Source organism: Anopheles coluzzii, chromosome 2 (assembly GCF_943734685.1).
Source record: "Anopheles coluzzii chromosome 2, AcolN3, whole genome shotgun sequence".
In the NCBI taxonomy this organism is placed as follows: Eukaryota; Metazoa; Arthropoda; class Insecta; order Diptera; family Culicidae; genus Anopheles; species Anopheles coluzzii.
In genome coordinates, this window is record NC_064670.1 from 92,010,125 (window position 1) to 92,037,368 (window position 27,244).

Sequence of the window (27,244 nt, forward strand, 5' to 3'; positions counted from 1 at the left end):
AAGTCAAGAACGGTTGACAGTACAGTGGAATGCAGTTTATCAGGGCTCATCGGGACCCGACCTTGCCCGGATATGCGAATAACACGGAGGATATATTGGGACGTATCGGGGATCTTGTTCGTTCCCGGGAACGTTCGCCGCGACGCTCATTTTCACTCATTTCATAGCCCTCTATGATAAAAAATTAGAAGGTTTTGTTCTGTCCAATCTAGTTGTACAACCCTGTTTTGTTTTGTTAAAAATTACCCAGTTTTTAATGTTTTTCCAATGAGAATATTTGAAATTTCCCATGAATTTTATAGTTTTTGGTTATGCTGATCTGGACAGCCGAATTTAAAGTACCCGGATAAACGAAGCTTCACTGTAATTTGATAGTAAAATTAACATCAAAATAATACATAAGAGCACACATGCGATTTTACTAATTATTATACTATTTTAAATTATCCGTTATCTACGTCTACGTAATATGTCTAACCACGATGGAGAAATTTATTAATATTAAAGCAGATTTTACATCCTAGTTCCTAGTTCCTAGTTCCTAGTTCCTAGTTCCTAGTTCCTAATTCTTAGTTCCAAGTTCCGAGTTCCGAGTTCCGAGTTCCGAATTCCGAGTTCCTAGTTCTCAGTTCTGAGTTCCCAGTTCCTAGTTCCGAGTTCCGAATTCCTAGTTCCTAATTCCGAGTTCCGAGTTCCGAGTTCCGAGTTCCTAGTTCCGAGTCTATACTTCCGTGTTCCTAGTTCCTAGTTCCGAGTTCCGAGTTCCGAGTTCCGAGTTCCGAGTTCCTAGTTCCTAGTTCCTAGTTCCGAATTCCGAATTTCGAGTTCCGAGTTCCAAGTTCCTAGTTCCGAGTTCCGAGTTCCGAGTTCCGAGTTCCTAGTTCCTAGTTCCCAGTTCCGAGTTCCGAATTCCGAGTTCCTAGTTCTCAGTTCCGAGTTCCCAGTTCCTAGTTCCGAATTCCGAGTTCCTAGTTCTTAGTTCCGAGTTCCGAGTTCCGAGTTCCGAGTTCCGAGTTCCGAGTTCCTAGTTCCTACTTCCTAGTGCCTAGTTCCTAGTTCCGAATTCCGAATTTCGAGTTCCGAGTTCCAAGTTCCTAGTTCCGAGTTCCGAGTTCCGAGTTCCGAGTTCCTAGTTCTTAGTTCCCAGTTCCGAGTTCCGAATTCCGAGTTCCTAGTTCTCAGTTCCTAGTTCCCAGTTCCTAGTTCCGAATTCCGAGTTCCTAGTTCTTAGTTCCGAGTTCCGAGTTCCTAGTTCTCAGTTCCGAGTTCCGAGTTCCTAGTTCCTACTTCCTAGTGCCTAGTTCCTAGTTCCCAGTTCCCAGTTCCTAGTTCCGCGTTCCGAAATCTCGTCTTAGTTCCTAGTTCCTAGTTCCGAGTTCCTAGTTCCGAGTTCCTAGTTCCGTGTTCCGAGTTCCGAGATCCCAGTTTCGAGTTCCTAATTCTTAGTTCCGAGTTCCGAGTTCCGAGTTCCGAGTTCCGAGTTCCGAGTTCCGAGTTCCTAGTTCCTAGTTCCTAGTTCCTAGTTCCTAGTTCCTAGTTCCTAGTTCCTAGTTCCTAGTTCCTAGTTCCTAGTTCCCAGTTCCGAGTTCCGAATTCCAAGTTCCCAGTTCTGAGTTCCTAGTTCCGAGTTCCGAGTTCCTAGTTCCGAATTCCGAGTTCCGAGTTCCGAGTTCCTAGTTCTGAGTTCCGTGTTCCGAGTTCCGAGTTCCGAGTTCCTAGTTCCTAGTTCCCAGTTCCGAGTTCCGAATTCCGAGTTCCTAGTTCTCAGTTCCGAGTTCCCAGTTCCTAGTTCCGAATTCCGAGTTCCTAGTTCTCAGTTCCGAGTTCCCAGTTCCTAGTTCCGAGTTCCGAGTTCCTAGTTCCTAGTTCCCAGTTCCGAGTTCCGAATTCCGAGTTCCTAGTTCTCAGTTCCGAGTTCCCAGTTCCTAGTTCCGAATTCCGAGTTCCGAGTTCTCAGTTCCGAGTTCCCAGTTCCTAGTTCCGAATTCCGAGTTCCTAGTTCTCAGTTCCGAGTTCCCAGTTCCGAGTTCCGAATTCCTAGTTCCGAGTTCCGAGTTCCGAGTTCCGAGTTCTGAGTTCCTAGTTCCGAGTTCTGAGTTCCTAGTTCCTAATTCCGAGTTCCGAGTTCCGAGTTCCTAGTTCTGAGTTCCGTGTTCCGAGTTCCGAGTTCCGAGTTCCTAGTTCCTAGTTCCCAGTTCCGAGTTCCGAATTCCGAGTTCCTAGTTCTCAGTTCTGAGTTCCCAGTTCCTAGTTCCGAGTTCCGAGTTCCGAGTTCCTAGTTCCTAGTTCCGAATTCCGAATTTCGAGTTCCGAGTTCCAAGTTCCTAGTTCCGAGTTCCGAGTTCCGAGTTCCGAGTTCCTAGTTCCTAGTTCCCAGTTCCGAGTTCCGAATTCCGAGTTCCTAGTTCTCAGTTCCGAGTTCCCAGTTCCTAGTTCCGAATTCCGAGTTCCTAGTTCTTAGTTCCGAGTTCCGAGTTCCTAGTTCTCAGTTCCGAGTTCCTAGTTCTCAGTTCCGAGTTCCGAGTTCCTAGTTCCTACTTCCTAGTGCCTAGTTCCTAGTTCCCAGTTCCCAGTTCCTAGTTCCGCGTTCCGAAATCTCGTCTTAGTTCCTAGTTCCTAGTTCCGAGTTCCTAGTTCCGAGTTCCTAGTTCCGTGTTCCGAGTTCCGAGATCCCAGTTTCGAGTTCCTAATTCTTAGTTCCGAGTTCCGAGTTCCGAGTTCCGAGTTCCGAGTTCCGAGTTCCTAGTTCGTAGTTCGTAGTTCCTAGTTCCCAGTTCCGAGTTCCGAATGCCAAGTTCCCAGTTCTGAGTTCCTAGTTCCGAGTTCCGAGTTCCTAGTTCCTAGTTCCCAGTTCCTAGTTCCGAATTCCGAGTTCCTAGTTCTCAGTTCCGAGTTCCCAGTTCCTAGTTCCTAGTTCCTAGTTCCTAGTTCCGCGTTCCGAAATCTCGTCTTAGTTCCTAGTTCCTAGTTCCGAGTTACTAGTTCCGAGTTCCTAGTTCCGTGTTCCGAGTTCCGAGATCCCAGTTTCGAGTTCCTAATTCTTAGTTCCGAGTTCCGAGTTCCTAATTCCGAGTTCCTAGGACCGAGTTCCTAGTTCCTAGTTCCTAGTTCCTAGTTCCTAGTTCCGAGTTCCGAATTCCGAGTTCCTAGTTCTCAGTTCCGAGTTCCCAGTTCCTAGTTCCGCGTTCCTAGTTCCTAGTTCCGAGTTCCGAGTTCCGAGTTCCAAGTACCGAATTCCGAGTTCCTTGTTCTCAGTTCCGAGTTCCGAGTTCCGAGTTCCGAGTTCCGAGTTCCTAGTTCCTAGTTCTCAGTTCTCAGTTCAGATTTCCTAGTTCCGTGTTCCTAGTTCCGAATTCCAAGTTCCAAGTTCTGAGTTCCTAGTTCCTAGTTCCAAATTCCTAGTTCCGAGTTCCGTGTTCCGAGTTCCGAGTTCCGAGTTCCGAGTTCCGAGTTCCGAGTTCCGAGTTCCGAGTTCCGAGTTCCGAGTTCCGAGTTCCGAGTTCCGAGTTCCGAGTTCCCAGTTCCTAGTTCCTAGTTCCCAGTTCCCAGTTCCTAGTTCCGCGTTCCGAAATCTCGTCTTAGTTCCTAGTTCCTAGTTCCGAGTTCCTAGTTCCGAGTTCCGAGTTCCGAGTTCCGAGTTCCTAGTTCCTAGTTCTCAGTTCTCAGTTCAGATTTCCTAGTTCCGTGTTCCTAGTTCCGAATTCCAAGTTCCAAGTTCTGAGTTCCTAGTTCCTAGTTCCAAATTCCTAGTTCCGAGTTCCGTGTTCCGAGTTCCGAGTTCCGAGTTCCGAGTTCCGAGTTCCGAGTTCCGAGTTCCGAGTTCCGAGTTCCGAGTTCCGAGTTCCGAGTTCCGAGTTCCGAGTTCCCAGTTCCTAGTTCCTAGTTCCCAGTTCCCAGTTCCTAGTTCCGCGTTCCGAAATCTCGTCTTAGTTCCTAGTTCCTAGTTCCGAGTTCCTAGTTCCGAGTTCCTAGTTCCGTGTTCCGAGTTCCGAGATCCCAGTTTCGAGTTCCTAATTCTTAGTTCCGAGTTCCGAGTTCCGAGTTCCGAGTTCCGAGTTCCGAGTTCCGAGTTCCTAGTTCCTAGTTCCTAGTTCCTAGTTCCTAGTTCCTAGTTCCTAGTTCCTAGTTCCGAGTTCCTAGTTCCGTGTTCCTAGTTCCCAGTTCCGAGTTCCGAATTCCAAGTTCCCAGTTCTGAGTTCCTAGTTCCGAGTTCCGAGTTCCTAGTTCCGAATTCCGAGTTCCGAGTTCCGAGTTCCTAGTTCTGAGTTCCGTGTTCCGAGTTCCGAGTTCCGAGTTCCGAGTTCCTAGTTCCTAGTTCCCAGTTCCGAGTTCCGAATTCCGAGTTCCTAGTTCTCAGTTCCGAGTTCCCAGTTCCTAGTTCCGAATTCCGAGTTCCTAGTTCTCAGTTCCGAGTTCCCAGTTCCTAGTTCCGAGTTCCGAGTTCCTAGTTCCTAGTTCCCAGTTCCGAGTTCCGAATTCCGAGTTCCTAGTTCTCAGTTCCGAGTTCCCAGTTCCTAGTTCCGAATTCCTAGTTCCGAGTTCCGAGTTCCGAGTTCCTAGTTCCTAGTTCCGAATTCCGAATTTCGAGTTCCGAGTTCCAAGTTCCTAGTTCCGAGTTCCGAGTTCCGAGTTCCGAGTTCCTAGTTCCTAGTTCCCAGTTCCGAGTTCCGAATTCCGAGTTCCTAGTTCTCAGTTCCGAGTTCCCAGTTCCTAGTTCCGAATTCCGAGTTCCTAGTTCTTAGTTCCGAGTTCCGAGTTCCTAGTTCTCAGTTCCGAGTTCCGAGTTCCTAGTTCCTACTTCCTAGTGCCTAGTTCCTAGTTCCCAGTTCCCAGTTCCTAGTTCCGCGTTCCGAAATCTCGTCTTAGTTCCTAGTTCCTAGTTCCGAGTTCCTAGTTCCGAGTTCCTAGTTCCGTGTTCCGAGTTCCGAGATCCCAGTTTCGAGTTCCTAATTCTTAGTTCCGAGTTCCGAGTTCCGAGTTCCGAGTTCCGAGTTCCGAGTTCCTAGTTCTCAGTTCCTAGTTCCTAGTTCCTAGTTCCTAGTTCCTAGTTCGTAGTTCGTAGTTCCTAGTTCCCAGTTCCGAGTTCCGAATGCCAAGTTCCCAGTTCTGAGTTCCTAGTTCCGAGTTCCGAGTTCCTAGTTCCTAGTTCCCAGTTCCTAGTTCCGAATTCCGAGTTCCTAGTTCTCAGTTCCGAGTTCCCAGTTCCTAGTTCCTAGTTCCTAGTTCCTAGTTCCGCGTTCCGAAATCTCGTCTTAGTTCCTAGTTCCTAGTTCCGAGTTACTAGTTCCGAGTTCCTAGTTCCGTGTTCCGAGTTCCGAGATCCCAGTTTCGAGTTCCTAATTCTTAGTTCCGAGTTCCGAGTTCCTAATTCCGAGTTCCTAGGACCGAGTTCCTAGTTCCTAGTTCCTAGTTCCTAGTTCCTAGTTCCTAGTTCCTAGTTCCGAGTTCCGAATTCCGAGTTCCTAGTTCTCAGTTCCGAGTTCCCAGTTCCTAGTTCCGCGTTCCTAGTTCCTAGTTCCGAGTTCCGAGTTCCGAGTTCCAAGTACCGAGTTCCGAGTTCCTTGTTCTCAGTTCCGAGTTCCGAGTTCCGAGTTCCGAGTTCCGAGTTCCTAGTTCCTAGTTCTCAGTTCTCAGTTCAGATTTCCTAGTTCCGTGTTCCTAGTTCCGAATTCCAAGTTCCAAGTTCTGAGTTCCTAGTTCCTAGTTCCAAATTCCTAGTTCCGAGTTCCGTGTTCCGAGTTCCGAGTTCCGAGTTCCGAGTTCCGAGTTCCGAGTTCCGAGTTCCGAGTTCCGAGTTCCGAGTTCCGAGTTCCTATTTCCAGTTCCTAGTTCCGAGTTCCAAATTCCTAGTTCCTATTTCCAGTTCCTATTTCCAGTTCCTAGAGCCGAGTTCCAAATTCCTAGTTCCGAGTTCCGAGTTCCGTGTTCCGAGTTCCGAGTTCCGAGTTCCGAGTTCCGAGTTCCGAGTTCCGAGTTCCGAGTTCCTAGTTCCTAGTTCTTAGTTCCGAGTTCCGAGTTCCTAGTTCTCAGTTCCGAGTTCCGAGTTCCTAGTTCCTAGTTCCTAGTTCCGCGTTCCGAAATCTCGTCTTAGTTCCTAGTTCCTAGTTCCGAGTTCCGAGTTCCTAGTTCAGAATTCCGAGTTCCGAGTTCCGAGTTCCTAGTTCTGAGTTCCTAATTCTTAGTTCCTAGTTCCTAATTCTTAGTTCCGAGTTCCGAATTCCTAGTTCCTAGTTCCTAGTTCCTAGTTCCTAGTTCCTAGTTCCTAGTTCCTAGTTCCTAGTTCCTAGTTCCGAATTCCTAGTTCCGAGTTCCGAGTTCCTAGTTCCGAGTTCCGAGATCCGAATTCGGAGTTCCTAGTTCTCAGTTCCGAGTTCCCAGTTCCTAGTTCCGAGTTCCGTGTTCCTAGTTCCTAGTTCCGAGTTCCGAGTTCCTAGTTCCGAATTCCGAATTTCGAGTTCCGAGTTCCGAGTACCTAGTTCCGAGTTCCTAGTTCCTAGTTCCTAGTTCCTATTTCCTAGTTCCTTGTTCCTTGTTCCTAGTTCCTAGTTCCTAGTTCTCAGTTCCCAGTTCCCAGTTCCCAGTTCCGAGTTCCGAGTTCCGAGTTCTTAGTTCCTAGTTCCTAGTTCCAAGTTCCTAGTTCCGAGTTCCTAGTTCCGTGTTTCTAGTTCCGAGTTCCCAGTTCCTAGTTCCGAATTCCGAGTTCCTAGTTCTCAGTTCCGAGTTCTCAGTTTCGAGTTTCAAGTACCGATTTCCGAGTTCCTTGTTCTCAGTTCCGAGTTCCGAGTTCCGAATTCCTAGTTCCGAGTTCCGAGTTCCGAATTCTGAGTTCCTAGTTCTCAGTTCCGAGTTCCCAGTTCCTAGTTCCGAGTTCCGTGTTCCTAGTTCCTTGTTCCGAGTTCCGAGTTCCGAGTTCTGAGTTCCTAGTTCCGAATTCCGAATTTCGAGTTCCGAGTTCCGAGTACCTAGTTCCGAGTTCCTAGTTCCTAGTTCCTAGTTCCTATTTCCTAGTTCCTTGTTCCTTGTTCCTAGTTCCTAGTTCCTAGTTCTCAGTTCCCAGTTCCCAGTTCCGAGTTCCGAGTTCCGAGTTCTTAGTTCCTAGTTCCTAGTTCCAAGTTCCTAGTTCCGAGTTCCTAGTTCCGTGTTTCTAGTTCCGAGTTCCCAGTTCCTAGTTCCGAATTCCGAGTTCCTAGTTCTCAGTTCCGAGTTCTCAGTTTCGAGTTTCAAGTACCGATTTCCGAGTTCCTTGTTCTCAGTTCCGAGTTCCGAGTTCCGAATTCCTAGTTCCGAGTTCCGAGTTCCGAGTTCCAAGTACCGAATTCCGAGTTCCTTGTTCTCAGTTCCGAGTTCCGAATTCCTAGTTCCGAGTTCCGAGTTCCGAGATCCGAGTTCCGAGTTCCGAGTTCCGAGTTCCGAGTTCCGAGTTCCGAGTTCCGAGTTCCGAGTTCCGAGTTCCGAGTTCCGAGTTCCGAGTTCCGAGTTCCGAGTTCCCAGTTCCTAGTTCCGAGTTCCCAGTTCCCAGTTCCTAGTTCCGTATTCCGTATTCCGAGTTCCGAGTTCCGAGTTCCAAGTTCCCAGTTCTCGTACCTTCCTTCCGAGCTGTTTCTCCTCCCTTTCTTTCTTTCTTCCATCTTCGAGCACAGCCGGTACTCACAAAAAAATTCAAGAAATTCGATATACACACACACACGTCAATTGATGATGGTATCACTTACACAAGTCGTTGGAAAGATTCTATTTTCTTTATCGCATACTTACCGCACAATAATAAAACACACATTACTCCACGCCTTACGCTTGACGCAAATATTCGAAGAATTTCTAGTAATATTGTATACTACTTTTCACTAAATTAGCGCACTATATGGCACAACACATCTCCAAATAGAGTTCAAATTCGTACTGACAAAGAATGTCGAGCATGCTCAGTGCAGTATGAGAGTAAAACCACGTAAATGACACTATGGGTTACTTATGGACAGTGCCCGGATAAACGACGCTCGACTGTAATTTGATAGTGCAATAAACATCAAAATAATACAAAAAAGAACACATGTATTTTACTAATTATTATACTTTTGTATTTTAATTTATCCGTTATCTACACACAATATGGCTAACCACGATGAAATAATTTAGTAATTGTATAGCAGATTTTACAACTAACTCGACTTTTTCACATCTTTCGAATCGCCCGCGCAGGGACCCCGCTTGAGCATTACCATCGTGCAGTTTTTCATAGAAGCCTTTGCGCCCGTGCCGGAAGCCGGTTTCGCCGGTTCAGGTAATGACTGACTCTCGCGAGATGCTCTGATCGTTTCCTCCAAAGCCAACAGTCCCTTATCAATGATCCGATCCAGCTGGTAGTACTGTTTCTGTGCGAAGAAATCTTTCACCGCAACCACACAGCATGCCACTTGTTTCATCACGTATCCCAGCCTCTGCTTCAGGTGATATTCATTGGCCATGAGTTGCGCTCGCTGAGTGGCAACGTTCAGCTGTACCCAGGCTTGGGACGTCGCCCGGCCAAGCGTTGAGTTGGCCAGGTTCAGCTGGGGAGATATTCCAGATTGGACGCTTTCGAGCACCTGCTTGTAGAGCCACTTCTTCTCGGGCGGGGGCGCCGGTCGTAGGCAGTACCCTTTGCTGCTTAGCGGTCTCGGGACGCGGTTCAGTCTCACCACGGTGGTCTGGGCAGCAGCGATCGCCGTATCGCCCAATAATCTTGACATTTTGTAACAATTTTGGGCTACCAATTTGGATCGAACGAGTTTCGCAAACTAATCGCGCGTACTAAACGATTGCAAAGGTTACTACGATGTCGGGCGTCATTGAGAGAAAAACTTTGAATGTTCCTGTGCTTTTCGATTTGAAGACACAGTTGATCTGTTTTCGGTGCACTTTCACTTTCACTGAATCCACTTTATTGTTCAGCATAGTTGCGGTAGTAACACCATCATTTTCGGTTTATTGTTATTGCCTTCTACATTGTTTTCAAAAGCGTAAGAATGAAAAAAAAAACAAATAGAAAAACCTAACGTTGCAAAATGTAAAACAAATGTAAACACTAAAGACTACCAAAATTTGTTATTCTACTTAAGAGCTACATGTTGAAGAATAGTTGTTATTGGTTATTGGATGCTGTTTCCCTCCTCTCTATGACTCACTGAATTATTAGATAGGTTCTCCAGAAGTGCTCAAAACTGAAAGCAAAATAAAACGCAGTAGAAACTAATCCAAGCGCAACAGGTCAGGCACGTGCGCGCCCCTTCCTGTTCCTCCAAAAAAAAGTCCTTAAATTAGCCAAAAAACTGCCTTTTGCTGGTCGAAACGATCAATTGCATCGACCATAGATAGCGAAAACAATACCGGAAATATGAAATTGGCCACCTTTGTAGAGTTTGTAGTAAGACGACGATGTTATGTACAGATGAAGCAAAAACGCTTGAACTAATCCTATTGTTGAATTGTTGTGTTACTGTGTTGGAGACATTAATCATGAATTAGTTGCTATTGTTGGTTGTTCTTCAACCCTAAGATACTCCTTGCCTGACTAAACCAAAAAAAAACAACCTATTAAAGTACCTTCTAAGTACCATTTTCATACTGCGTATAAAAGGATTACAGCTTACAGGACAATCGTAATATGTTATCTCTCTTTTAGGATTTTTTCCGTGGATGACCGCGCTCAAAAGTGTGTTTAAAATGCCACAATCTATCAAAAAGGTATGTGTAACGCTTTCGGAACAATATTAAAAATATTAAAAAAAAACCCTTACTCAAATACCGGCAGAGACAGATGAAAAGCGCAAAAAGGAAACTTACTACTCAAAACTAATCGACATCCCAATAGGGGAAATTATTTCACAATTCACACACAAACACACAAACACACGGGATCGGTCGCACCATTTTGCATTTTTGTGTTTGTGAATTGTTTGTTGTAAGATTACCGTTCATTATAATTTCGCTTGTGTGTAACATGCATTAAGACTTGTAATACTTTTGTTGTTGGTTGTGTATTATCTATATCTCTGAGAGCCTGCGGAAAAGCATTAGGTATTGTTTTGTTTTGTTGTTGTTTTGTGTGTTAGAAAACCTGCCACGCTACTATACTATTTGAAAAGGAAAACTATGAAAATTCCTACCGGAAACGTTCGACGAGTGCATCCGGTGCAGCATGGATTCGTTTGTAACGAATGCCACCATCACCGGAACCACACGTTTGTGTGATAAAGTCGCACGCGAAACACGCACAGTAGAGCAGTCGGTGATGATATAGTACTGTACAAAGGATCGCCCCACTTCTACACTGGCTACACACTATTAGCTAGTGGATAAGTTTTCCCATTTTCCCTAGCTTTCATGGGATTCAGTTCCAGTTTTGCTCGTGTTTTAACTTATTTGGTTACAGAGATATCGAATGCTTCTACTACGTTTTTGTTTTTTTTATCGCAACGATCACATTATGCTTACGCCTAAAGAAGAAGCTTCCCATCCTTCCAATTCGCTTATTACTGTGTAAACGGGTTTTCCCACATCATATTTTCCTCAGATTGTTACTTTCTTTTTTGAGTTTGTTTCTGCTTTTTTACTGTGTAGAGAGATAGAGAGATAGTGCGCGCGTGCTGCGTGTGTAGCATGTGATTTTGCTTCTCCCATGTTGCGCCTTTTGCCAATATCTTAACTGTACAGGTCCTCTAGACGGTTAGTAGGAGTGTCTATGCGAGTGTAGGATGAAAACTGGCTAGTAAAGTTTTGCCGAAAGAACTTCCTGCCTGCGTGCTGTGTGTATACTATCAGTGGACACCACCAATGAAAAAAAAACCCAGTGGTACGCTTGTTTTTTTTTTGTTGTTGCAGAGCACGCGAAAAAGACGCTTTGCGTCGAGGAACTAACTGATCGTGAACTGCTAGCAGAAAGAAGTAGTTACAGTTTTGGCGTCTGCCGGCGCAGGGCGCCTTCTGCACAGCAACCTCAATCGACAAATATCAGCATCAAATCGTGCTCGTACATCGCTATTACCATCATGATGCTGAAGCCAAGCGTCAGTCCCAGGAACTGCAGCACAAATTCGGACGTTTTGCACCGTTCTTCCGCACCGTGGGATGATGTGAGCTCGGGAATCTAGGGGAGAGTAGAACAAACACGTACGTTATGCGGTATACTTTACTAAACCCACACCCATTACGTACCATATCAACTAGCGCAATGTACAGAAACATGCCAGCGGCTACGGCAAACACCCACGACGACGCTTCCGGCTGGTGGCCCACGATAATACCCAACACCATACCGAGCAGGCTGAGCAGCGAGGAGAGCAGATTGTAGTAGACGGCCTCCCGCGCCGACATGCCCGCCTTCAGCAGCACCGCAAAGTCCCCGAGCTCGTGGGGCAGCTCGTGGCAAAACACGGCAATCGCGGTCGAGAAGCCGCCGGCAATGTTGTTCGCGAACGCTGCCCCGATCGTCATGCCGTCGGTGAAGTTGTGCAGCCCGTCGCCCATCACCACCATCCAGGCGACGGCCGACAGCGACCCGGGCGGCGAGTGCACGTGTCCGTGCGTGTGCGAATGGCCGTGGTGTTTGGTTTCGTGCTCGCGCAGGATGATGGTATAGTTTTCCGGGCGCAGTTTCCCGCTCGCCGGCTCCGAAGACTTGCTGCCCTGGCGACCACCAGCACCACCGCCAGCAGCACCTGTTTGATGGTGATTGTTCAGCTGCTCGCTCTCGATCGATCCCTCGTCCAGGTTGGTGGACACCGTGTTGTTATCGTTCGCTTCCTGTGCCGCGTGCTGGTGCGCATGGTGATTGTTCAGCCCGGCGTACTCGGAGGAACCGTGGTCCGCGTTGAGCTCGCCGTTGTGATGATGGTTGGCACACTTGGCCAGCGCACTGTTGTGGTTTTCGTTCGTGCCCGTGCCCGTGTTGTGCTCGTGATGGTCGTCCTTCGTGTCCATTGCGATCTCGTCGTAGCAGTACGGGTAGGAGCTGTACTTGTGCTTGCACTGCTTCTCGCCCGCACTAGCCGCGTGCAGCGAGGTCGATTCCGGATCGCGCATCACACGCACCCGCGACGGCGGCTTGTCCTTTTTCTGGCGCGTTTTGCACCACTCCGCGATCACGGTGAGGAACCGCTCCATGAAGTAGAAGAACACGATGCCGAGCACCGCCGCCAGTCCCTTGTACATCATCGCATCGTGCGCAGCCTTGGCGTTGCCCAGCGAGGACAGCATCGCATGTGGTAGGAGATGCAACAGGGCATCGCCACACAGCGTGCCGATCGCAAGCGCCACCAGGAACTGCAGCACGTGATGGTAGAAATGCTTATCCATGCACGGTATCACTGCCACGCCGAGCAGCCCGCACAAGCTCACGCCCAGTATCGTGAGGAACGAGTAGATCCAGACGGCCGCCTCGGACCCACCGTCGCCGTGATGGTGATGATGATGATGATGATGATGATGGTGAGGATCGTTCTGGTCCAGCAGACTGCTCACCAGCAGCGGCGGAATGCTGTCCTCATCGAAGCAGCCGGACCGTTCCAGCGGCACTGTCGATAGCAGATGGCCCAGCAGCATCGGACACACGCTGTAAAGATCGCGATCGCCAAGCATCACGCTGGACTCAACCCGCGGGAGGATTGTGGTGCTGTTGTCACTACTCGCATTCATTTGCTTCTCCTCGGGCACCAGCACTCTTACGAGCAGTGGATCTTCGGTACTACTACTGCTGTTGTTGCTAGTGTTATTATTACTGCTATCACTGTTAGCGCTGCTGTTACTAATGCTAGTGTTTTGTATCTTATCATTCGTTAAAATAAGCTTTGCTCCTGATTTCTGATTTACACTGTCACCACCATCGACGGACGTACTGTCGGTCGGTTGGCTGTTGCTGCCTTCTTTTTCCGCCTCGTTACTACTTGTATCACTTTTAGCTGCATCCTCCCATTCCTGGGACCGTATCATCGGTGGTGTAACGCGTCGTAGAAAATCATTGCTGCTAATGCACTGCAAAATTCAAATGGCAAATAGTACACAATATTTAGCTATTTTCTCTTGGAGTGAATTAACTCACATACTGGAACAGAACTTACCTTTAGAGAATCTACCTGCTGGGGCGTTGTTTCGGTTGCGTCCGATCCACTTCCGTCAATCGGTGCTGCGACTCCCGATTGCACCAGCCGAATCATACCCAGCTGACGCACCATCCGCTCGAACCCTTGCACATCCATCGTCATCGATGCCGGATCACCGTATTCGGTGAAAATTTTCCTCATCGCCTGCTCCATCTTTCCCTTCATCAGTCGGTCGAACTCCGTCGGCGCTTCGCTAACACCTTCCGTGTGCACATCCTCCTCCTCATGATCCTCCTCCTCGTGATGGTGGTGAGCATGGCGCCTCACTATTCGATGCACTGCGTCGTATGCGGCCACCACCGGCTCATACTGCTGCTGATCGAGCAACGATCGCACGTTGCGTAACGTCCCCCGAGGGCCGGGCACGAGCTTCTCCGTACCATCGTCGGAGAAATGTTGCTTGCAGGGCAGATGATCCGCACAGAGCAGACAGACGACGCACACTGCCATCAAGTGACGGGCCATCGTGCTCCGTAAATTGACTGTCCAGCTGCTCCTACGCTCTTTACGTACTTTCTCTGGGCTAGTTTTATTGTTATCCCCTTTTTTTAGAATTAACTTATTTTTGGGACTTTGGGCCACTCCGCGTACACATAAACACACACACCCACACTACTTAGAACGACGTTTTGGATCGCAATGTAGTTCTCTCTTCGCAGAAATGTTGATGCACCACCCGCTGTGCACTAAATCTGTGATCTCCGAAACACTCCACTCCGTACCCTCCGAACACTGCTGCTGCTGCCGGGAGCTTTCAATTCCATTTATTGTCCTTAGAATACGCCTCTAAACTGTGATGGAACAATCGGGGAAGGAAAAAAAACATAATTAGTACACACGCAATAAAATATAATTGTTTTCATTATTTAAGTATCATTGCACAGGAGACGATAACATCAACTGTTAACCAGCGGAAACAGTGCGAATCACAATATCCTGCCCTTTTATGGCTACGATCAACAACGTCCGAATGAACCGACTTCGGTGGATGATCGATATCTTGCTCCCGGTATACAAATGAAACCAATTAATAATGACGAACACACCATTCCACCCCACGCAATGTAGTGATCAAAGAGACACAGGCAATCGTGCTATAAAGCAATCGATACACGAATAAACCATTATTAAATAAGTAATGTAATGACAAATTTTGTTTGCAGTCAGACTAAAGATACACTCTCTTCGACACACAAACTAATGTAAGAATTAATCAACGATTTTGTCCCTTTTTAGAACACCAAAATTTGCTTTCCCTCTGGATATGATGCTAATTAAAAGGGGTTTTCCTTGCACAAGTACACAATAATTTCTCCATCCACTTCGAGTACCACCATGCTCGGAGAGCTCCAGCAACACACTAGAAACCGACGTAGACCCCCCGCACTGGAATATGATGGCCGATGATGTTGGGGTCGGTCCTTTGTGTGCATGCTACCTTCGCATGGTGGTCGGAAAGAAAGGGGGATCGCCTTTATTTTTGGACCTCACCGCTCCCCGACGCGTTACATTCAACAACTCAATAACCTTGACAGTGAGAAGGGAAAGAAGAAACCGCGCTGTTGAGAGCCTTTCTCAACGGAAAGGATATCGCAGTTCCTCCACCCCTTGGGAAGGAGCTCGGTGTTGCGTGTTGAAAATGAAACAACCTGAGTGAAAGAGGTATATCTGTGTATGTTATGTGTGGGTGGATGTGGTGGTGAATGGATTAGCAAGGAAGGGGGGGTTTGGAGAAATTTGTTTGATCAAACTTGCTCAAACTGTTGTTTATCGTCGTGAACCACCACACACACACACGCACACACTCATCGTAAACGTGGGACCACCACAGCACGTTGTTGTAAATCCATGCTGGAGACGACATAAGGGCGGCTATGTAAAGCGAAATTATTGGCAGTTTGACCCTGAAGGGCGACCGGTTGAGAGGAAAATAGCATTTGTTTGGCGAAATGCCGTAATTGCTTCGCTTAATTTCGTACTTTTCGATACGCCAAAAGGCTGATTTGGTGATTTTATGGGCGATGCCTGTCATGGGTGTCGAACACTGCAGAGCAAACAGTAATATTGAATTTAATAAACATCTAGTTTGGTTTTTGGCTTCTACACATAATTATTAGATCTATCTATTCGCAGAAAAAAAGCTGTTTTAAACAGCTGCAACTTTTTTTTGCCAGATTTAGGATTTTTTTAAATCGAAAGTTCCGTTGAAAGCTGTTGATATACAAAAAGTTGGAAACTCGCTAAAAACCTATTTTTAGCACTTCCATTCGAGCGTTGCAACTCTTCTGGTGTTATGAAATTCAATGTAATTAACTAACTGATTAACTATAATAATAGAACATGATGTCACCCCATTCACTATCTCCTTGCACTTCCTGTGCGCAAACTCAATCCACTTCAAAACTCCACTCACTGGAAAGCTTTTTTATGCCACCGCCCCAGACTTACACTCACACCCAGCACTGTACCGCGTTCTACTGCGCTAACGCCGGCCGTTGCCGTCCGTTTTTATAATGGCAACACAGCTCAAGAACGGATTCCCAGGGCGGCAAAAGGCACGAGAAACGCAGCCGTTGCAACAACAATATGGAGAACTAATGAAACGGACGGGAGAATCCACGCACACACACAGGCAATTGGGAACGAGAACCTAAAACTGGCACTGCAAGCAAATTCTTGGCCGTTTAACGACGGCAAGCAGTCCCACCAAGCCATCCGCTCAACTCGAACGGTTTGCTGTTAACTCTACTTCTTTTTCTTCGAATCGGATGTTTCGCTGAGGTACATAAAAAAAGCACCGCGCCGTTTTGCCATTCCTGACGCACATCAGACACGCAGCAGCTATGCGAGTCTCCTTGTGGGTCGGCTCAAAATTTTGACCAATCAGCGCAATCCAACTGGCACACCGTGCACAGACAACAGTGAAGGACGGAAAAGAGGAACAAATAACACGAACACGCATACACATAGTGGGAACGAGCAAATGCTGTGCCCAACGGACTGATTAAAAAAAGGGGCAATGAACACACAACGCCGCTAAAACAAAAAGCGAATGGCCGTTTTTTCGTGTGTGTGATGATGAGGAGCTTCTTCATTTTGGAGATGATGATTTTAGAGGTTTTTGTCACGTGTTCAAGATCAAATCCCAACAACCGGCGCGAACACGTAAAAGGGCAGCGTCTTTTCGTGGAAGAAAAGGTATTTTGAACAATATTTTGAAGTATATTTCAATGTTTTATAAACTAGAGTTTTTAAAATTAACATCAAAGATGTGTCCTTCACGCGCTCCAGAGTGATCGTTTGATGGTGCTGTCCGTCAGAGTTTTAAATGAGCTATAAATCAAGGAACCACTTTTCGACTAAGCTTCCCCACGCAAATAAACATTGCGTGCATTTTTTAAACCTCAGAAGCGTCACAGAAACGAAAAAAAGGCAATAATCTAACGAATATTATTCGTTTACTTTGGAAAAGTTTATATGCTGATTTTCTACCTCTTCTTGCAAACAAATTCGAATCTCAAACCAGAACTGCCTCAAACGGGAATGTAAGAGCGGAAACGCATGTTAGTTAGGTCAAGTCTTTCGGTTTCAAAATAATTACACAAAAAAATCCGTGAGTTGTAATTTGAGCAATAAATCGCAAAAAAAAGAATTTGCCAAATTCCAAAGAACTCCATAAGATTTAAAATCACTGCAGGGGAGCGACCAAAACAGGAAACCATGCTGTGCAACATTTTATTTCCTTTTGAGCCCTACATTTTTATTCCCAAAATGGCAAAAAGGCCTCTGAAGTGGTTGAATAAAGGGTCGAGAAGATTAGAATTTACACCTTGTGAGGGACCAACTTGCGTAGGTACACATTTCGTAATAAAAAAAATATAAATACCTCAATCAGAAACACATTCCATGAGCGTATAATAAACCAAAAGCACGAAATTATTCCTCGCCATGCCTCCCCTTGAGCGTGCATCGGGTTGCACGTTTGTGTGTGTGTTTTATCATTATAATGTACAATCAACAAACGCAGGAACAGAGAAACGCAAAGCGTTTACTACGCACAACACGCTACCTCATTCCGTGCCGTAGCGCCAATTAACAAACATTAATCCTGATTTCGTGCATGATTTATTGACTGCACAACGTTGGTTGCAGAAGGTCGCCAACGATAAGGCGGTCCGCCCCACCCGAAATCCCCAATCAGTCCTGGCAAGCACAAGCACAGTAGGTAAACGTAGGCTCTAAATAAAACAACTCCTCGTATCAATATGACGACAAACGGTAACAGCATAAGATTTCGGCGGGGAGACGACACATCGCCTTGTGAATTCTCTCATTTCTATGTACAACGTCGTGTCGAGCATGAAGAAGCGTGCTCGAAATTTACTTCCACGCACACACACGCGCATATGTTGATGAGTCGGGAAAGATAATGCAACAGCACCGAGTGTGTGTCCTTATTACGACGCTATTATTTATGCAATCCTTGTCGGGCGTTGTGCAATTCCAACGCCACCAGTCCGTCGCTACGCACATAACGCATCACACACCCTGATGATTACGTTTTCGGTGCCGCATTGCTGACTGTGCAAATCATTAAACGTTCGAGACTGACTGCTGACTCATACGCATACGCGCCACAGAATGTGTCTGTTAGTTGTTTCTAAGCAATTTGTTACAGAACAACTCAATTGAAAGTACCATCAGCCAGTTACACGGCGGCGCACTGTTTGGTTGACGGAACCGAGCCGCGAACACGAGATCGAGAGCCCGCTCGGGTGGGCTGCCGGCTTTGAAACCGGACGACGCATTGAAAGTAGCACATGCCGATATGCGTAAAAGGCGCAACATGCGTCATATGCGCCGTCACTTTCTACATGCGCTGGGCCGAAGAATGTAGGCCTCTGTGTCCCGTCGTTTGCAATTGATAACAAACTTGTACGAGAGTGTCGTCGCACTTACGGCGGCTGTGTGTGTGTGTGTGTTATCGGCTGGGCAAAATAAAAACAAACACACTATACTTCACACCACTGACAACAAGTACTACCACTCACGAGTCCACTACAAACCCAACTACCCTAAAGGGCGGATAATGTGAGGTGTATGCCACTAAGCGACGATGCACCCGAAACCCATCGCAAACACGCAGACGGGAAATGAAGGGGCCCCATGGGGCTGTGCACGACGCGCCACGTTGAAAAGCTGCACCCAACCGTGACCGTGGGCCGGGTGTGGGTGGTGAATTCGCAAAACACTACTTCACTCCACTCCACTCCACTCCACCAGGCTTCAAACACAATCGGTACAATTGGCGTGGTGGCGCAAGGGCAGAACGCGACGGCACAACACAACGTGGCGCTTTAATTCATCTATCACATAACTACATTAGCGCTGGGACAATTTGCTCCCCTGCCCCTTGGATTTAGAACGGCCGGCAGTGACACGTGTCACCACCACCATCCAACCAACCATATGCAATCTGTAAAGCGTGATCCCCGCGATCATCTGCGCCCCGTTTACCACCTCCTCTCCATTTCACCCATTGGTTTCGTTTAATTTGTTATTCCGCGAAAATGAGCCGTTGTTTCGCGTTCAATTTCGCACCAACACGCAACGGTACCCCCCCTGCACTTATCTGGCGCGTCTAATGTCCGATTTCGAGTATAGCTAATTTGTCCAAAGCCCCCCAACCACAGCAATTGACCGATCAATGGCCTTGCACGGTAACTTGAATCCATTCTGAAAACACGCACGTGCCTAAAAAAGGAGATCTACATGTGCGCGCGCGCCTCAAAACTCAATTCTAATGACGCACGAGCGGACAGCTTTTAATATAAGGTCCGTTCGGGGGGTCCGGTTGATCCGAGACTACCTGATCTGGGTGGGAAATTTTGGGATCAGCGACATTTTAAGGCATACGATCCGATGGTTGCCACGGTGATGGGGTTATAGATGGAGCGGACACCTCATGTTCGGACACGCGCAAGCAATGTAGATCCCTGGCATGTGGCGCGGTGCCCTTTTCTCGGCGCTCCCTTTCCATCAATTCATGCAAATTTGGTCTGGTACGAGACATCCAATGAGGTATATATTGACCGCCCAATGGTAGCAATAGATCTGGAAATTGAACACAATTTAGCAACTGAATAGACAACTGATAGACGACTTACTTCCAACAATCTTACCATTTGCCCGTCCGGTTCCCTTTTTTTGCGCTCCCCGTTGGCAATTAACTAACCGCCGGTTCACAAGATCACGTGACAATATTGCCATATTAAAGAAAAGCAATCAAACGTTCTCCCAAAGCTTCGTCCCGTATCGGCATGTTCGTGGATGAATAACTGAAACCCTCATAGCAATTAGCAGCAATTAGTATACGGGTGAAATAACATGACCCAACATAGTCCAACCGGCGGCTTCGCTTCTTTTTGGAAGCGTCCGAGAAATGCGCTGCCGAACCTCAATGGGCTGCCGAATGCTTTGGGCCCGGTCACTGACACTGTTGGCCGGTGCGTGTCTGAGACTGGGCTAAAACGAGCGCCAAGGACGTCCATGAGCTACACACAGTCCAATCAGGTCCATCGTGTCCGGTGGGTCCGAATTCGGACTCCAACCACACCACCCCGTCTGCTTAATTGATATCAACAAGTCTTAATTCAAACGCGTGCAATCGGCGTGCCCTATAGTAGGCCGTTTCGTGTATCTGTTGCAAAGGTCCGGGAGCTCGGGCGCCAGTCGGACGACACGACAAAACGACTATTTCCGTCGACGCACATAATGTGCCTGTTGCGATAACGGAGAGACAAGGTGGACGGTGTGTGTGTGTGTGTGTGTGTGTGTGTGTGCTGGTGTGCCATCAATTCAATGGATAGCGCAATGGGAAGAGTGGGTTCCAATCTCACAGCCAATCTTTCTCCCGCTCCAATACGGTATACACTGATGATAAGGGACAATGGCGTGCTGGGACGCTTTTGGGGAAATTCGGTACACCGGATGTAACCGGATTTATTTCCACCCGACCGAAACAGCTGCTCCATCCAGCTTTATCTTTTAGGGCCCGTATTGCTGTGGTGTTGTCGTTCCTTCCCGCTTGTCGCCTTACTGGTTGGCGAGCTTGCAGCTAGCTTGACACATGTGCGATACCGTGTTGATATGGGTTTAACCGCGAGAGCAAGGGTTGCTTCCCCGGGTTCATTTTCCTGTGTACCACACCACCATAGGAAAAATGTTCCTGTGTGCGCCGTTCCAACCAAATTGCACAAATATGTCTTTGTTGGTGTGTATGTGTGTTCAATTGTTTGATCGATTTCAACCATTCCGCAGGTTGATGATACAGGTGAGCGTTATAATTTTGTAGGCCATTCCCTTCCGCAACGCAGCCCCATCCCATTCTTCACCCATAATTTGCATTCGGCACGTCCCGGGCAATGACGGGGCGAAATAAAAACGGAAACATTAGTGCTAAAAACAGGAAAAAACAAACTAGAGCAAGTGAGAGGGAGAGAAAAAACAGCATAATTTCAACCCCAACACACTCTTATCAGCTATCAGCTGCTGAACTGTAAACAAAATAAGACGAAACAAACGCAAGATACGGATAGGAGATAGGGCAAATGGTTGGCGGGGGAGAAAAAGGGCAAACGGTGCAACATTATGCCACCGATGGCACGTGCTTCCGCCCTATCGCCTCCCTCTCCCTCTCTCTCGAACCCTTCGTGTCTGTGCCCGTGCGTGGTGCAATATTTGTTTGGCACATGAACTTGAAAAAAGCGCGTAAAAAGTTCCACCCCGAGGGATGGAAGTGGCAGGGAGGCGATAAAAAAATAATGTCCTAGTCCTTAATTTGACCATGAAAATCAATAAATAAACAAGTCAACATATTTATTATATCTCGATTGGGCGTCGTCGGGCGAAGGGATAAACAAAGCGTGACGTGGGGATGATGTTTACCAGTGTCCCATCGCAAGTTGTTGTGACGTATATTAACGATCTGGTGTACGAGACCACCTATCCGGGTAAGTTTTGATTCTTCATTCCAAAATAACTTTGGATTAAGAATTCGTAGCAACTACGCATTTGGAAAATGCTTCAGAAAAGGAGCTTTCTAACAATGTGCAAAAAAAATGTTTTAAATATGTTTTTAATCATTCAAGTTTACATACCCGTCACATGTCAAGTTTACATACCCCTCAGGCCATACATTTTGTATGGAAGAAAGATTATTGTTGTGGGGAAAATGTATATTTTTTAAATTTCTTATTAGATTTGCATGACATCTGGTGTATAGGTACAGAATATTGTTTGTCAAAATATCAGTGTAAAATTTTAATTCTAAAGTTAGATAGCTTTTTCAGTTAACTGTTATCGCTTGTCGTAATGAACATAATAAGTAATGCAATATAAATGCGCATATATTTATACATAATTTATATATTATATACTTCTTCTTCTACTTCTATTTGGCGTAGCGTCCTACGCGGGCATACTGACCTATGCAAGCTTTCGAGACTGATTCAGTAGTATCACGTAGCCAGATAGTCAGTGCTTGCTGCGGAGGGAAGGTGCCATTCTAGGCTTGAACCCATGACAGGCATGTAATTGAGTCGTTCGAGTTCACGACTGTACCCAATATTTATATATACCGCCCAATAGATCTACATATATAGATAGTTTTACATAAATTTAATTTATATTAGTATAAACTCAACATAAAAGTAATGAAAGTAAGTAGCTTTTCAAAGAAATGCTTGAGAGAAACGTACATAAAAAAAAGAAGCTATCATAAACATTCACTCCAAAGTTACGGTCTGGCCGGCTGCGGTTGAAGTTCTTTATAGACAAAAAATATTGATGGTTTTGTTTTAAATTCAATTTTTACACTGATATGTTAGAAAACATTATTATGAACCAAAATTATAGGTTTCATGCAAATCGAACACGAAATTCAAAAGTTAAAACCGTATAACTACGGAAAACATCATTATTCCATACAAGATATAGGGCCCACACGGGTAGGCGGCTGTAGGCTTACGTAGAGTTTTTTGGTCGTACACATGACTATTAAGGGCGTTCAGCGCAAAGAATACATCTAGTTTATTTGCGCCATTAATGTAAATAATGTTACACAAAATATATAACCATTCGTACACTGTACCAGTGTATTGGATAAGCAGTGTATTAAGCGCCCCGAGTAAATGTATTTATATTTGCATCTGCTTTCTCTTACGACCAGCACAAGTTGTGGGTTTATATCTGATTAAAACCGGTCGCTAAAGGAAAATAAAAAGCGTTGACCTTAAGATCCAGTTGTATGATCAACAATCAACCATAGAGTCAAAGCTCGGATCAGACGACTTAATGTTACTGTGGCGCCCACGTAGAGCATTTTTAAATTTCATTCAAGAAAATTACTATTATTAACCACATTAATTCCCCAACATAAAAAAAAATCCTTTCCTTCCAGATGAATGTCCGGTTTGTGAACAAAACTGTCATATTCGTTTATGACCAATCTATCAGCGAAGAAGGTGAAGAGTGTGTGTACATTCCGCAGCCCACACATGAGAGTGCTGGTGCAGTCGGTTCTGTCCTTTTAATGCGAATTTAAGCGGTACCAGCAGCCAACCCACCACCATCACGAAGGTTGAATGTATTTCGCGCACGCAGATTGGAAAGAGCTCAAGGTAATCATCACTATCCACCACCGTCACGGCCACCCCCCATCACCATACCCTGCTGATAGGCACCAACCACAAGAGACATTTGCCCGTAATGTCTGCACCATCCCCTCTATCAAACCCATCAACCCATCATTCATCCGCACGACCTGGCCATCCGCCGTGACATGCTTAAAACCGATGCGTACCGATGCGTGTGTTGCGTACGCGCGAACGTGTATGTGGAATGACTGCAAATGCTCTCCACCCAAATATGGTTCGGAATAATGAGTCTTTTTTTACTGTTTTCACTGTAAACCACAGCAGTGTGTAATTCAATCAGCGTGACACTTGCGATGCAAATTCAACAGGTAACATGCGTTTTTTTCGTATCAGTTGTTTGCAAGCTTTCCCTTAGCCCACTTATCGATTACAAGGCTCGCATGGTTGACCTTTGTTCGTTTGAACGCCCGTTGGACTAGGATAACAAAGTGGTTCGATCGTTTGGAGGAAAAATAAAAATAAAAATAATATAATAAGGAAGCAAATGGACAGCTAGGAGGTTAGTGACCTGCACATTCGCAAAGAGGCAAACCCTGTACTCTAATTCATTAAGCGCTCTAGTCTCATTCGCCCGAACGAACATCAAACTATGTTTAAAGATATTTTTAAAATAGGCTAATGATCTTTTTTCTAGTTTATAGTAAAAAACGAATGTACGAATAATACTTATTAACTGATGTTCCGATCTATTATAACAAAGAATTTGATAATTGCACACTATTTCCTTCGAACCGAATGTCCATTACCAAGGTGCCGAAGACCAAAGTATACTTAAAACAACCTAAAACAACCGGATGGACATTTCCTGTCCCTAATCAATTAACGTTTTAAGTGTCTATTTTGGGTCCATTTCGCACCAGCCAAAGTCTGATCGATTTAAAGGATCAATACGTTGGCCGACGTGCGTGTAAAAGAAACGAGAATTACAGTTTTTTTAAAAAATTGATCGAAAAGGAGCACTTTTTTCCTTAAGCCCACTTAAATTTACCTTTTCCAATGGATTTTTTTAATATTTAAAAAAAATTAAGATTCAGCATTTTACAATACGCTAGGACAAATAAAGCTTCTTTGCCGTATTTAAAGTATCTGTTGTAGTAATAAAAGAGTGTGGCGGGCAACGATGCTGACCAACCCCGCGCAACTTTTACTAATAACACCGGAAGCTTCCTATTAGCCCCTTTTTGTACTAAAACTTTATCAACCATAACAAAACGACGCTCTCCGTACACTGTTGTTGAGGGGGCAAAGCGGAAGCAACTGCAGCCACCACCTGTGCACCCGGTCACTTCCTTCTGCAAGCGAGAGAGAGAGAGAGAGAGAGAGAGAATGCGAGCGAAAGTACAAGAGCGGGAGCTACTACTACCTAGCGTGGGGTGGATAATTTATGGATGCAATTACCCCGACCGAGCAGAGTTTATGCAATTTTTGCTACACGCAGGATGCTTTCCCTGGAAGCGATTTTCTTATTAGTTCATCATGAAACGTGTTGTTCCTTGTGTGAAGTACAGGACATTATTAATGTGCCAATAACGTACGATTAAAATATGCAAATGCACCAAAAATCCAGGTCCATCCAAGCAAGCGAGTGTGTGCGTGCGTGAAGAATCATCGTTTCTGATCCCAACGATCAGTGAAGTAACGGGCAGAAGGGCAGCATCGAAAATAGAGTGACACGAATTTAGCACGAACCACACATAAACACACACACACACAGGCACGCAACACACATTCGAAATTCCAACGCACTAGCATAGAACGGAGCACGTTGCGGAGGGAAGATTTTCGGAAAATACACACAGCAGCAACACACAAATATAACTTTTTTAGCGGGGGTGGTAGGTGGGTTATTTTCTTCGCTCTCGCGCACTAAAAAAAAACTATCGTGTGCTTGATGGTAGGTAGCAGATGATTGAATTTATAAAAATTATCCTCAATTCAATCCTATGGAAAAGCCCACAAATGATGACGAGATGATGATGTTTGTTCATTACTTTTCCATCCAAGTAAACACCACACCGCTAGTTTGGCTTGCTTTGATAGTTTTTGCTTTTGTTGACACATTTTTTCACATCATTCGCCTTTTCTTTACTAATTGACTGTGTTCAAGCTCCAATTGGAACTGACCTTATTTAATGCAAACAATAATCTTTTCAATTAAACCTCCTCAGTGCCGCTTGACCACTTAACGATGATGGATCACGGGTTTTGTCGCGCTTAACAAAAAAGAAAACGATGCAAAAACTAAAAACTTTCCCACGCAAAAGCCACGGGCCGCGCATGAAAGCAAAAGTTGCAACCATTTTTAGTGCTGGTGCCGTCCAATATGGATCCCGGTGGTGCTGAATTCCCTCTACACCCCGCATGGAATAGTAGTGGCCGTGTCCTAGTGTTTCTTCTTGCTTTCACTTTCACGTGCGGGCTGGTGGCGTGGTGAAACCGACAAATCAATCACAAATTATTACTTCACTTGCTCACACAGCTGTCGCGGCGGCGGTACATTTTCCCGCACAGCACGCACAATTCTGACCGCCCGGTGAAATTATGCACTTTTGCACCAGTCAGAGGCGGTACTTTACACGCACACACACACGCGCGCACCGCCGTATCCGTACCTCGGAACATGGGCAGTGCGGTTAGTGGTGCGCTTTTCTGCGTTGCGTTCGCGCCCTTTCTCCCAATCTTGCGTCACTTGGGGTGCAATTCTTCTTTCCTCCGCGCACACTAGACAAAATAAAGCATCAACGAAACAGAAGAAAATGCAGAGCGTGCACAGACGAGACGAGACGAGACGATGCATACACGCACACGCATATGCACACAGACACACAAACACACATACACAATGCAATTACACTTGGTGCGCGTTCTTGCGCGGTTTCCACTGGGAAATGAAGACACAGCGGCCAAAGCGCCGCAGCGCACGACAGTGAAGCGAAGTTACACTTTTAATCATTTCCCGTTTGCAAATGCGCCGAGTGCCCGAGGAAGCACCAACAACGACACAGACTCCATTTTTAGCCGACGGAAAACAACGTGGTTTGCTCCATCTTTAATGCGCTCTACTCACTGCTGCCGCCGCTGCTGACTGTGTGCGACGGTACCGCTACAACACGCTGCCGAAAATGACACACACGTAAGCAATTTTTGGACAGGGAAGTGCTAGAATACTTTAAGAATACGGGCGAGCAACAGACAACCACCATGCAGCTCCACTTTTAACACGTCATTTTCTTATCGGAGTGTTTTTTTGTGTTGTACGACACACACCAGCAGCACCGGGGACACGGGCAACACCACGAGGCCACACACCGCCGTACCAGAGCGCTAGCGCGTGAAGGTGCGAACGGATGTGAGGTGCGATAGAAGTCGAGGGGGACCGGGGCGAAGGTGTATGAAAAAAATGACGGACCAAAGCGGTTTAGCGCCACACGATCGGCGGATGATGCTTACTTGCACTTTTGTTTCACGCGCACACGAACTTCTTCTTCCGCTTGCGGCCAGCCACCTGCGCGAAGTGTGTTTTCTGCAGCGGCAACAATATTTACATCCCACTCCGCGGCCGCAAAACCAATTGTTCACCGTTCGATTACGATTACGTGTGTGTGCGTGTTGAGTGAGCTGCTCGCGAAGGTAGGGAGACGTTTGACAGCCGCTGTCATTGCCCGGTGAAAATTCAGCACAAGTTCATTTGTTTTATAACTCCAGTGAAAATGCTCTTGTAATTTAACTTCAAACAATGAATGAAAATTTCCGTTATAATTTCATAAATATTTACAGCATGTTCTGATAAAACTTTTCATTATTCACACGAATGAATAAAACACATTAAGAAACTTGCTCGGTAAAACCCAAAATAAAGAAAATTAGGTTTACTTGCGCTACTCCTTCATAGATGGCGCAGCTGTGCAACTTTAAGCAAACCGTGCCAAAATAGCTGCCTCTCGCTCTATTTGTTTCCCTCTTGCTCAGCTTCTTCCTACATGTTGTGATTTGAAATGCAATGGCTCGAGGCGGCCAACATACATCGCTCTCACTTTTATTTTCTACTGTCTTTTTCTCGCTCATCGATAATTAAGTGCACTCGAATGTAAACGTAAATATCTGCTCATACACGACAGCATTGCAAAAGATACGAACCGCTTTACGAAGTGAGGTGACCAAAAAGAAAAGCAAATAAAAGTGACGCAGAGTTTTAGGACGCCACGTGTGATGAAGATAGCCGGCAGCTGTGAATGTAATTAGGAAGGAAACGGTCATTTTTAATTGGCTGTGATATTTTTGTTGGTTGGGGAATTTGGGAGATCCATGCCTGGCATCACTGCAGTTTGACAGTTAGTAATCGGAAGAGTGAACAAAGCTTCACTAGCGCATGCAATTCGCTACAGCTCATTC

General features: G+C 46.1%; 2 protein-coding genes across 4 annotated transcripts; both read right to left on the reverse strand.

The window, feature by feature from the left end:
- Positions 1 to 505: 505 nt before the first annotated feature.
- Positions 506 to 8,875, reverse strand: LOC125906597 (uncharacterized). The gene is made up of 2 exons (XM_049606185.1): positions 8,161 to 8,875; positions 506 to 520 (listed from the first exon to the last, which is right to left on the reverse strand). Coding segments are annotated over exons 1-2 (570 nt in total). The 5' UTR covers positions 8,730 to 8,875; the 3' UTR covers positions 506 to 519.
- Positions 8,876 to 8,910: 35 nt separating this feature from the next.
- On the reverse strand, positions 8,911 to 26,472 carry LOC120948637 (zinc transporter foi). 3 transcript variants are annotated; one of them, XM_049606182.1, is made up of 5 exons: positions 26,303 to 26,472; positions 24,388 to 25,065; positions 13,095 to 13,927; positions 11,194 to 13,008; positions 8,911 to 11,125 (listed from the first exon to the last, which is right to left on the reverse strand). In XM_049606182.1, exons 3-5 carry the CDS (start codon positions 13,599 to 13,601, stop codon positions 10,976 to 10,978), a joined length of 2,472 nt encoding a protein of 823 aa, XP_049462139.1. In that variant the 5' UTR covers positions 13,602 to 13,927; positions 24,388 to 25,065; positions 26,303 to 26,472; the 3' UTR covers positions 8,911 to 10,975. The 3 variants fall into 3 exon arrangements, with proteins under 3 accessions (XP_049462139.1, XP_040221140.2, XP_040221142.2); XM_040365206.2 differs by lacking the exon at positions 24,388 to 25,065; XM_040365208.2 differs by lacking the exons at positions 24,388 to 25,065; positions 26,303 to 26,472 and adding an exon at positions 25,920 to 26,271.
- Between the last annotated feature and the right edge of the window lie 772 nt (positions 26,473 to 27,244).